Here is a 12,780-nt window from a genome sequence, read left to right as displayed (position 1 = left end):
GACATTGAGGAGATCTACAGTACCACTATAGACAGGGAGGAGATCTACAGTACCACTATAGACAGGGAGGAGATCTACAGTACCACTATAGACAGGGAGGAGATCTACAGTACCACTGTACACATTGAGGAGATCTACAGTACCACTGTAGACAGGGATGGAAGCTGTACTGTTAGATTTCAGTGCAGCCTTTGATATTATTGACCATAACCTGTTGTTAAGAAAACATACAGAACCAGTCAAAGATTTTGACATACCTACTCTTTCAAGGGTTTTTCTTTATTTTTACAATTTTCTACATTGTAGAATAATAGAGAAGACATCAAAACTATGAAGTAACACATGTTGGAATGAAAAACGTTTTACAAACAAAATATATTTATATTTTGAATGATTCAAAGTAGCCACCCTTTGCCTTGATGACAGCTTTGCACACTCTTGGCATTCTCTCTTGAAGAAGTTCCCACATATGCTGAGTACTTGTTGGCTTCTTCTCCTTCACACTGCATTCCAATTCATCCTAAATCATCTCAATTGGGTTGAGGTCGGGTGATTGTGGAGGCCAGGTCATCTGATGCAGCACTCCATCACTCTCTTTCTAGGTCAAATAGCCCTTACACAGCCTGGAGGTGTGTTGGGTCATTGTCCTGTTGAAAAACAAATGATAGTCCCACTAAGCGCAAACCAGATGGGATTGCGTATCGCTACAGAATGCTGTGGTAGCCATGCTGGTTATTGAACTCTAAATAAATCACCGACAGTGTCACCAGCAAAGCACCCTGTTGCAGGAATTTAATTCCTCTGTTTTAATACCCAATTAAAATTAAACACTATCAATTCATAAGAATTTGTAAGACCCTTATTTTATAGAAATGGACAGAGCCCGGTCTTAAAGTCAAATAGCAGCCTTTATTCACGAGAGTACCCAACACGATACAGGTTACCAGGTTATAAACTGAAAATGACGTCATTAGTTCCAGTACCAACCCGTCTCTTCTCCCCCCCTGGTACAAAGGCAGTATCTCAAGCCTTCCCACATCGTATCCCTACCAATTTAAAATTATTTATGGCTGAGCCAAGGTCCTCCGGTGTAGATAAGCATTCTAGCCAGTCTGAAGATTTAGTTCATTCATTTCTACCAAGGAACAGACCGTCATTGTTCTAATCCTTGATTATATTTACACACATTATATTCAGTACTAGGATTAAGAAAAATACAGTAACATAATAGTATTCTGATTAGTACATATACAGTAACATAATAGTATTCTGATTAGCACATCCTGATTGAAATGTATACATAATTAGTCATTATAGATAAAAATCCCTTAACACACCCCCATACCATCATGCTTCACAGTGGGAACCACACATGCGGAGATCGTCCGTTCACCTACTCTGCGTCTCACAAAGATACTGCGGTTGGAATCAAAAATCTCCAGTGGACAGATTTCCACTGGTTTAATGTCCCCTGCTCATGTTTCTTGGCCCAAGAAAGTCTCTTCTTGTTATTGGTGTCCTTTAGTAGTGGTTTGTTTGCAGCAATTTGACCCTTAAGGCCTGATTCACGCAGTCTCCTCTGAACAGTTGATGTTGAGATGTGTCTGTTACTTGAACTCTGTAAAGCATTTATTTGGGCTGCAATTTCTGAGGCTGGTAAATTTGAATTTATCCTCTACTGCAGAGGTAACTCTGGGTCCTCCTTCCTGTGGTGGTCTTCATGAGAGCTAATTTCATCATAGCGCTTGATGGTTTTTGCGACGGCACTTGAGGAAACATTCAAAGTTCTTGACATTTTCCAGATTGACTGAGCTTCATGTCTTAAAGTAATGATGGACTGTTGTTTCTCTTTGCTTAATTGAGCTGTTCTTGCCATAATATGAACTTGGTATTTTACGAAACATACCAACCTTACCTGTATACCAACCCTACCTTGCTACAACACAACTGATTGACTTAAACACATTAAGAAGGAAGGAAATTCCACAAAATGAACTTTTAACAAGGCACACCTGTTAATTGAAATGCATTCCAGGTGACTACCTCATGAAGCTGGTTGAGAGAATGTCAAGAGTGTGCAAAGCTGTCATTGAGGCAAAAGGTGGCTACTTTGAATAATTTGTTTACCACTTCTTTGGTTACTGCATGATGCCATCTGTGTTATTTCATAATGTTGAAGTCTTCACTATTATTCTACAGTGTAGAAACTACTAATAATAAAGAAAAACCCTTGAATGAGTAGGTGTGTCCAATCTTTTGACTGGTACTGTATGTTTTATGGATTTTCAACCTCTGACATAATGTGGATTCAGATCTATCAATCTAATAGAACTGAGAATGTTTTTATTTAATGGAAGCCTCTGTAATGTTAAACATGTAGGATATGGTGTACCGCAGGGCAGCTCTCTAGGCTCTCTACTTTTTTATATTTTTACCATTGACCTGCCACTGGCATTAAACAAAGCCTGTGTGTCTATGTATGCTGATGATTCAACCATGTGCGTTTCAGCAAACACAGCTAATGAAGTGACTGAAACCCTTAACAAGGAGTTGTAGTCAGATTTGGAATGGGTGGCCAGTAACAAACTGGAAGTGAACATCTCTAAAACTAAGAACATTGTATTTGGTACAAATCGTTCCGTAAGTTCGAGACCTCAGCTGAATCTGGTAATGAAAGTGTGGCTGTTGAACAACTTGAGGAGATTGAATTACTTGGTGTTACCTTCGATTGTAAACTGTCATGGTCAAAACACAAAGATTCAATGGTTGTAAAGATGGGGAGAGGTCTGTCTGTAATAAAGAGATGCTCTGCTTTTTGACACCACACTCCAAACAGTCCTGCAGACTCTAGTTTTGTCTTGATTATTGCCCAATCATGTGGTCAAGCACTACAAAGAAAGACCTAGTTAAGCTGCAGCTGGCCCAGAACAGAGTGGCACGTCTTGCACTTCATTGTAATCAAAGAGCTAATATAAATACTATTCATGCCAGTCTCTCTTGGCTGAGGGTTGAGGAGAGACTGACTGCATCACTTCTTCTTTTTAGAAGAAACATTCATATGTTGCAAATTCCAAATGGTTTCCATAGTAAACTTACACAGCTTTGACACACACACTTACCCCACCAGACACGCCACCAGGGGTCTTTTCACAGTCCCCAAATCCAGAACAAAATCAAGAAAGTGAACAAATGATATACAGCCATTATTGCCTGAAACTCCCTTCCGTCTCACATTGCTCAAATGAACAGCAAACCTGTTTTCAAAAACAAGTAAAGCAACACCTCACGGACCAATGTCTCTCCCCTATCTTGACTTAGATATTGTGTGTATGTATTGACATGTAGACTATGTGTGCCATTTTAAATGCATGTAGTTCTGTCCTTGAGCTGTTCTTGTCTTTTAATGTTCTGTATTATGTAATGTTGCATGTTTCGTGTTGGACCCCAGGAAGAGTAGCTGCTGTTTTTGTAACAGAAAATGGGGATCCTAATGAAATACAACAAAAAAATAACTTAGTGAAAGATGTGGTTTTTGGATGATACACTACTTTGCATGTCATTGATCCACCATCAACATTACAATTCAGAAAATATCTCAGATGACCCCAAAGAATTGTTGTTTGTAATGAAACAGTGGTTTTCGTGAAAGCATGTTTATTTGTCAAAGAAAAATACATTTAATCTAATATAGTAATATATAAGTCAACACACTTACTCAGTGAAGCCAGAAGATCAAACAAACAATTGTTAAAGTTATGGTAATTTTAAGGTAATTGCTTTTAAATCTAATCAGCAGTTGACAACATGGGAGACTCCTAAGTCTTGTACACGGTGGTGTAGTGGAGGGTAAGCACTACTTCCACACATTTTGTATTTTACACAAACATTTAGCCACCGATCGTGGAAAAATGCTAAGAACATATCGGGAGCGTTACTTTATTCACAACGAATGGCGTTTCACCACCTAGTTTTTTAATTACATCACTGGTTGTACGAATTACTCCAGATGCTGAGGATGATGATGAAGCTGAAGGTGATGAAGATGCAGTAGACGCCAAACAGCAGCCGATCGATGATGTAGCCCACCTGCATCCAGTCCTGGGAGATCTGGTTCCCGTCCACATGCTGGGCCACCTGGAGGCGGATGGACTGGAGCTCATTGCCCAGATTCCTCAGCTCCGCCAGGGCTGGATCGCCTGCCTCTGCCCATATCTTACCTGGTTCTCCTGTTTGAACCTGTCTCTCCACCGTCACTAGAGGGCAGACTTTCACATCTGTTTGTTCGAGACAAGAGGGAAGGGAGGGAAAAATGTGAACTTATGAATGTACCTCCTAAAGACAGAAATTATTGACGTACGTGGGAAGTTCAATTCTGTCTAAGGTCGGACCTTGTCAAGTGTCTGGAAAAATGTATCAGAGTGATTCCTGCATTTATGTTACTGTTCAGTCCTGTGATTGAAGGCTTTCACTATATTGCATTGGGTTGGACAAGACAAGGATCTGCTAACTGAATGAAAGTCTGTGTAATTGTAAATCCCTGGAGGATCAGACAGGGTACCTCCTGCAACTGGATTGAGGATGATCTTGTCCTTTCCGGATTTCTGAGGCAGCCAGACGAGGGTGCCCATGAAGCGCAGGACGAGCACTCGGACCCAGCCAGGCACTGGGTGGAAGTTACTGGAGCCGACCAGGAGGTTGGTGATGAGAATAGTCTCCAGCAGGCTGGCCACCATCAGAGCCAAGCAGATGGCGAAGAACACATCTGCATGTGCAGGAGGTGAAGAGAGGAAAATATTCAGCCACTCTTAGGAAGACAAAGGAAGTGGACTTCAAAATGATACTTGACCCTAACTAGCTTATCCAATAACACAAAGTAAACATTTACCTCTACTTTTATCATTTACGAAAAATATGGTGTTTCCAGTACACATGTTTTCATACTCACTTATCAGTGGAATGGTGCTTCCTGTGACGGGCAGAAGGTCATTCACGATGAGCAGGAAGACGGAGTAGCCCAAAATTAGGGTCATCTTGAAGGAGGAGCGGTCCACGTTCTCGGGAGGCAGCAGGAAGCTGAAGAGATCCACAGTGATGAGGAAGCAGCTGGGGATCAGGAGGTTCACCACGTAGAGGGTGGCTCTGCGCCTCAGGACAATCTACAGTTTAGAGACACAATGGGGAATGAAAACCTTCAAGGGTGATCTGGCTTGGTGCAGTCGATTCCCATATCAGACAAGACAAAGCCATAATTATCTGGGTTAGCATCCTATGTGTGACACAGGAAGTACTCTCTGAAACAAAAGTAATGCTAGAAATATAGAGAACTCAACGTTCAGTGCTAGTAGAGCTAAATTACTGGCGTCTGAGAAATTGCAGTTCTTTGGGTTCTTACATAGAAGCAGAGCTCATCATAGGGGTTGCTTTCTCCCTGATTGAATGTTGATAACTTGAACTTGCTGGATTTGATGTCCATCAGCTCCCACTCCCCTTCAGTGGACAACACGCTAATGGAACGTTTCAGGATGTCCTCCACCTTCTTCCCTAAAATAATCCTTATGTCCGACACTGCAGGGGAGATAAAGGAATGGGACATCCTGGGATGAATGGGTTGAACCTATATGGAAGCAGAACATCATCTGTACTCAGGGGATGGTAAACTTGGGCCTAACACCAAACAGATCCCTTGGTTGACACCGAGTAATTTAGCAAAAACCTCAATGGACTCGATGGACCACCCTGTTTCACATCTATCATTTCAGATCACAAGAGAGTCAGGATTTTTTTGGGGGAGAGAAGGAGCGATGGGTTTGACGTCTGACCCTTATGTTCAAGTAAGTCCTAAAGCATGGTTGCATTGACGTCTTACCGTGGTGGATGTAGGATCTGAAGGTGAAGGTGCAGTTCTGGACGTCAAAGGGGAAGGTGTAGATCTCCAGGTTACAGGAGCTAACCACTCTGACAGGGTTGGCGTCTCGCACTATACCAGTGTGCTTAATGTACACATAAGGGACGATGGGAGCTCTGTTTTCATCCATACTGTTAAACAGGGTGAAATATGGGGACAATTTCCATGGGCAGGATATAAGTCATATGTTTTATATTTTTTAATTGTGACTGAAGCAGTCACTAGTGCAATAAAAAGGGACAGAATTAAAGTGTTTGTTAAGATGTCCGCTCTCCCGCAGAATTCTAAATAGCATAATACAAACATCCCTATCAAGATCTGTCTGTTTAAGATATGGATTTCTATGGCCTGTGTCTCAATCCACCACATCGGCCAATGACAGCCTTCTGCATCTGCGGTGGAAGGTTGCTGAGCTACAGTTGTGTTTGTCAGACCATTCGACATCCCGAAAATCTGTCTTTTCTTGGAAACGTCTGTCTGTCCAAACGAACTAAAATGACCACTCCATGGAAAGATGAGACTCTCACAAATACTATGGTGTTCTCCATTTTGTTCCACGCACTACATATACATTATGATATATATATTTTCACTATTTTCTACATTGTAAAATAATAGTGAAGACATTAAAACTATGAAATAATACAGATGGGAATCATGTAGTAACCAAAAACATCGTATATATTACTTTATATTTGAAATTCTTCAAAGTAGCCACCCTTTGCTTTGACGTCAGGTGGCACAAATTCATTTACATCCCTGTTAGTGAGCATTTGTCCTTTGACAAGGTAATGCATCCACCTGACAGGTGTGGCATATCAAGAAGCTGATTGAGGAGCATGATTATTACGCAGGTGCACCTTATGCTGGGGAAAAGTTTTGAGGGAGTGTGCAATTTGCATTCTGACTGCAGGAATGTCCACCAGAGCTCTTGGCAGAGGATTTAATGTCAATTTCTCTACCATAAACTGCCTCCGACGTCATTTTAGAGAATTTGGCAGTACGTCCAACCGGCCTCACAAGCGCAGACCAAGTGTATGACGTTGTTTGGGCGAGCGGTTTGCTGTTGTCAACATCGTGAACATTGTAAACAGAGTTCCCCATGGAGGAGGTGGGGTTATGGTATGCTCAGGCATATGCTACGGACAACGAACACAATTTGATCAATTGTCAATTTGAATGCACAAAAGTACCGCAGGGCCCATCATTAGGCCCATTTGTTATGTTTTTTTAAGGTATCTGTAATCAATATATACATATCTGTATTCTCAATCATGTGAAATCCATAGATTAGGGTCTAATGAATTTCTTTCAATTGACTGATTTCCTCCTATGAACTGTAACTCAGTAAAATCTTTGAAATTGTTGCATGTCGCGTTTATATTTTTGTTCAGTGTATGTTGAAGTAGTTTTAGTGCCAAAAAAAGAGTTTAAATATTGGTCCAAAAAAATTATACATGTCCTGATCTTTCTTATAGCTCTCAGATATACGACAGATACTTTAAAACAAACTTCCTTATCAACATTTTTAGACTTTTGTTTTTCCATGTATTATGTCTGTTATTCAATGTGTTTCTATGGGGTAATATCAGTAAGACCAAATTCAAGGTTTCATCAAAAAAACAAGTATATCGTATCTCTATATACTATAGAGATGTTTAACTCACAATTCATTGATTACCACATCTGGTGACCAGAATCTTTCCCTGGGGAGAGAAATATTGGCAGAGCCGCATTGGACTGGGTCCCAGCTGAAAAATTCATTCTCCCATTCCTAAAACAACACATTAGCAACAATGCAATATGTTTGTAAGAAGTCTGTAGGCAGCATTCTAATTGATAATATGATGTTTAGGATTGTTCGACAGCCAAAGATAAAATATATATTTTAGTTTTAACCAAATATATATATATATATCACTATTGCTATTCAGTACATATTGGTGAATGGATGTTGTGCCCTAACACATATGTAACACGAAGTAACGTGCTGTAGGAGAATCAGAAACCAAAGTGCAAAAATGACTCCCATACACTGTGTACATATTTGCAAAAATAATAAAATAATATGCTCACCTTCACCAGCCAAATGTAGGTGTTCAACAGTTGTGCTTTTTCTTCCTGAAAAGAGAATTAGTTTTCCTACAAAGTAAAAGCAATAAAGCCACATTTTCAATAGATCTACAAAACAGGATGTGGAGGAACATTCAGAACAATATAGCACATGTCAAATACATTGATGGATTTAATGGTATGTCTCCTCAGGTGAACCAGTTGAAAGGGATACCATGCTGTCCTACTACTCCTTACCACACCCAGGATGCCGTAGAGGGTGAAGTACATGCTGATGTTGGTGGGGGTTGAGAGGTTCATGACAGGTCGTATGGAGTACAACTTCATGACGTTCTCCAGGGCGGCCAGAAGGGATATGGTGTTGGGGTTGGTGCAGTTCACCACTATCTTACATCTCAGGCATGGCGCTGGGGAAACAATGGTAACCATGCTGCTTTATATTGTGGTTTTGTTATGGTCCTGTGTTCCTCAGTTAGTAGAACATGGCAGTTGCAACACCAGAGTTGTGGGTTCAATTCCCACGGGGGACCAGGATGAAAATGTATTCACTCACTACTGTATGTTGTTCTGGATACGAGAATCTGATAAATGAGGTCAAATATAAGAACATCTTCAGTGAAAAGTCTTTCATTTTGGGGTTCTTGCGTAATGTAGATATCATTATTAGAATCTTCTTAGATCTTCTTGCTACTTTTTCATATGATAGTGAAATGAATTGACTGCAAACCCACAAATACATTATGAACTTGATCGTTAAGGTATCAGCTACCCCAAGTAAAATCAAAAAGTGAACATAAAACTAAAGAATAAATGAAAACAAACTATTACTCAAATATAATATTTTAAGTTTGCTTAATTAAATTAGTTGACGTGACTTTTTCTTTCCCCGTGTCCAAGCTGTACCTACCCTGTACCATGATGCAGCAGATGATGAACAGAACCTGGTGGGAACTGACCCACCATCGTTGAGACTGAAATAGTCATTTAAAAAATCACTGTTAGGTTCAAAGGTCAAACTGTATTTTAGAGATACGGTCCATTGTTTAGTGCATGTTTGATAATTAACACAATGTGTATAACACCATGAATTACTTTATGAATTCACTACTTAATTTACCACAAAAGAGACCTAACAAATGTTTTGACAAATTACAGTAAATGCATTGAAGCACAACACACAGATACACAACTTAAGTAACGTAAAACCCCCAATGTAACGAAAGGCATTAGAATGAAAGATATTTACCTCCATTTTGGAAAAATCCTTGGCTGCCATTAAGCAGCAAGTTTTTGCAAACTACTGTTGACTTTTTCAATCCTAATGTTTGGCTGAAGAACTGTCTAGAGCAAAGCTTTGTTACCTCACTCCCATAACGATGGCATCTCTTCACCAGCTGGAACAAATTTTATATATACAGACTAATTTGCATAGTTAACCACTTATGTTGATGTATTGTCATGGCATAACAAATCGAAAGTTATTAGTCACAGGAGCTTAATAAAACAAGTGTATAGACCTTACAGTGAAATGCTTACTTGCAAGCCCTTAACCAACAACGCAGTTTTAAGAAAAATACCTGACAAAAAAAAAGAATAGTGAGGCTATATACAGGCGGTACCAGTACAGAGTCAATGTGCACCGGTTAAGTTGAGGTAATTGAGGTTAATATGTACATGTACGTAGAGTTATTATTAAAATAACTATGCATAGATAATAACAGAGAGTAGCAGCAGCGTAAATGAGGGGAGGGGGGGTCAATGCAAATAGTCTAGGAAGCCATTTGATAAGATGTTCAGGAGTCTTATGGCTTGGGGGTAGAAGCTGTTTAGAAGCCTCTTTGACCTAGACTTGGCGCTCCGGTACCGCTTGCCGTGCGGTAGCAGAGAGAACAGTCTATGACTAGGGTGGCTGGAGTCTTTGTCCATTTTTAGGGCCTTCCTCTGACACCGCCTGGTATAGAGGTCCTGGACGGCAGGAAGCCTGGCCCCCAGTGATGTACTGGACCGTACGAACTACCCTCTGTAGTGCCTTGCGGTCGGAAGTTGAGCAGTTGCCATACCGGGCAGTGATGCTCTCGATGGTGCAGCTGTAGAACATTTTGAGGATCCGAGGACCCATGCCAAATCTTTTCAGTCTCCAGATGGGGAATATAGTTAGTTGTGCCCTCTTCACGACTGTCTTGGTGTGTTTGGACCATGTTAGTTTGTTGGTGATGTGGACACCAAGGAACTTGAAGCTCTCAACCTGCTCCACTACAGCCCCGTCGATGAGAATGGGGGCGTGCTCGGTCCTCTTTTTCTTGTAGTGCACAATCATCTCCTTAGTCTTGATCACTTTGAGGGAGAGGTTGTTATCCTGGCACCACACGGCCAGGTCTCTGACCTCCTCCCTATATGTCTCATTGTTGTCGATGATCAGGCACATCACTGTTGTGTCATCAGCAAACTTAACGATGGTGTTGGAGTCATGCCTGGCCGTGCAGTAATGAGTGATAGGGAGTACAGGAGGGGCCTGAGCACGCACCCCTGAGGGGCCCCCGTGTTGAGGATCAGCGTGGCAGATGTGTTGTTCCCTACCCTTACCACCTGGGGGCAGCCCATCAGGAAGTCCAGTGCGGATGTTGCCTGTAATCCATGTTTTCTGGTTGGGGTATGTAGGTACAGTCACCGTCAGGACTACCTCATCGATGCAGTTATTGATGAAGCCAGCGACTGATGTGTTGTACTCCTTAATGCTATCGGAAGAATCCCGAAACATATTCCAATCTGTGCTAGAAAAACTGTCCTGTAGTTTAGCATCTGCTACATCTGACCACTTTTTTGTTGACAGTCATTGGTGCTTCCTGCTTTAATTTTTGCTTCTAAGCAGGAATCTGGAGGATAGAATAATGGTCAGATTTGCCAAATGGAGGGCGAGTGAGAGCTTTTTACTTGTCATAGTGCCAGCATCGGTTTGTGGTGGTAAATAGACAGGTCTGAAGAATATAGATGAAGTTGCTTTTGGGGAATCCTCAGAAAATCACAGCTCAAGACTATTTCAAGTTTCAACACAAGTATCCTGACACAAATATCTCTGATCCCTTATAAGTGACGCAAGGATTCAATTATATTCTTGATTGTACAATCAAACTAAAGTGTTGTAGAAATGTGGTAGAAATATGCCTAGCAACAGAGAAGACCATGAGTGAGATCCATAAACTTTGGGGCAAATGAGGTGGTCAGTAGAGCAGGTGAACTCTTGTGGTACAGAGCTACTTTACCTGCAGGGGGTTGGATACAAAACAGGCGTGAGCCAATGTAAATGGCTGTGGTTGAGGGTGAAGTTGCCCATAGAAGCTGATCCTGGGTCAGTGTATCATTTTCCACACTAATGGTTAAGGTTAGGATTGGGGGAGGGGAAGCTGATCCTACATCTGTACCTAGGGGACATTTCACCTTAGAGCTGTGGTGTGCCAACCTACGCAATAAGTGCAACCAGTGGGCATCGGACGATAGTGTACCACAGCTCTGCAGACAATACATGTACTGGGCTATGGAAATGAGCTGGGGGTTCACCTCAGCACACAAAGGAACAGGTGTCCCAATGTCCCCCCATTCAGCTCTCCCACCCAAATCATTTGTTATATAACTTGTGTTCTTTTTTTATTATTATTATTATAATTATTATTCTTAGGAGGTAAAGACAATAAATAGGCCATGGTGGTGAAGTAATTACAATATACCAAACAAACACTGGAATGGTAGATGTGCAGAAGATGAATGTGCAAGTAGAGATACTGGGGTGCAAAGGAGCAAGAGAAATAAATAAATACAGTATGGGGATGAGGTAGTTGGATTTTTTCAGTTTGTTCCAGTCATTGGCAGCAGAGAACTGGAAGGAGAGGCGGCCAAAGGAAAATGTGGCTTTGTGGGTGACCAGTGAGATATACCTGCTGGAGGGCGTGCTACAGTGTGCTGAGATAAGGCGGGGCTTTACATAGCAGAGACTTGTAGATGACCTGGAGCCAGTGGGTTTGGTGAGGAGTATGAAGTGAGGGCCAGCCAACGAGTGTATGTAATGTAATGTTTATTCTCTGTCCAGCGTCTGATACAATATATAGGCTGATCATTTAATTCTAGACGGGCGATATATGAGCCCTGGAATTAGTTAGAGAGAGAGAGAGAGAGAGAGAGAGAGAGAGAGAGAGAGAGAGAGAGAGAGAGAGAGAGAGAGAGAGAGAGAGAGAGAGAGAGAGAGAGAGAGAGAGAGAGAGAGAGAGAGAGAGAGAGAGAGAGAGAGAGAGAGAGAGAGAGAGAGAGAGAGAGAGAGAGAGAGAGAGAGAGAGAGAGAGAGCCGGAGACCAATGGAAGAGGGAGATAACGAATGAAAGAAAGAAAGAGAGAAATAAATAATGAGAGATAAAGAGAGAAAGAAAGAGAGACGGTAGGAAAGACAAGGGTAAGAAGAGCACATGCACAGGATTAAATGCTTTAGTATCAATGGTAGTAAAAGTTTTTAAGTATTTGTTTTTAAATATACGCAAGTATCAAAAGAACATGGAATTGCTAAAATGTAAAAATATGAATCATTTCATATTCCTTATATTAAGCAAACCAGATGGCACAATTTTCGTGTTTTTATTTTATTCATTTACGGATAGCCAGGGGTACACTCCAAGACCTAACAAATGAAGCATTTGTGTTTAGTGAGTCCGCCAGATCAGAGGCAGTAGGGATGACCAGGGATGTTCTCTTGATAAGTGTGTGAATTGGACCATTTTCCTGTCAAAATGTACTTTTGGGTGTCAGGGAAAATGTATGAA

At 41.2% G+C, this 12,780-nt stretch overlaps 1 protein-coding gene across 1 annotated transcript; it reads right to left on the bottom strand.

Moving 5' to 3' along the window:
• Positions 1-3,981: 3,981 nt before the first annotated feature.
• Positions 3,982-9,328, bottom strand: LOC139414928 (5-hydroxytryptamine receptor 3A-like). Its single transcript, XM_071162576.1, has 10 exons — positions 9,225-9,328; positions 8,886-8,949; positions 8,216-8,385; positions 7,982-8,026; positions 7,573-7,679; positions 5,867-6,036; positions 5,393-5,565; positions 4,946-5,156; positions 4,559-4,762; positions 3,982-4,274 (listed from the first exon to the last, which is right to left on the bottom strand). The coding sequence occupies exons 1-10, from the start codon at positions 9,252-9,254 to the stop codon at positions 3,982-3,984; spliced, it is 1,467 nt and encodes a 488-aa protein (XP_071018677.1). The 5' UTR covers positions 9,255-9,328.
• Between the last annotated feature and the right edge of the window lie 3,452 nt (positions 9,329-12,780).

This window comes from Oncorhynchus clarkii, chromosome 1 (assembly GCF_045791955.1).
Source record: "Oncorhynchus clarkii lewisi isolate Uvic-CL-2024 chromosome 1, UVic_Ocla_1.0, whole genome shotgun sequence".
NCBI lineage: Eukaryota > Metazoa > Chordata > Actinopteri > Salmoniformes > Salmonidae > Oncorhynchus > Oncorhynchus clarkii.
This window is presented reverse-complemented; position numbering and strand designations above follow the sequence as displayed.

Bases quoted from the DNA above. Each gene is read 5' to 3' on its own strand.
- LOC139414928 (XM_071162576.1), bottom strand. From the start codon at position 9,254: ATGGCAGCCAAGGATTTTTCCAAAATGGAG. The intron at 8,027-8,215 runs GTAAGGAGTAGT...TTCTCTTTTCAG, and splicing joins TCTACGGCATCCTGGGTGTG to GAAGAAAAAGCACAACTGTT. The intron at 4,763-4,945 runs GTGAGTATGAAA...CTGCACATGCAG, and splicing joins AAGCACCATTCCACTGATAA to ATGTGTTCTTCGCCATCTGC.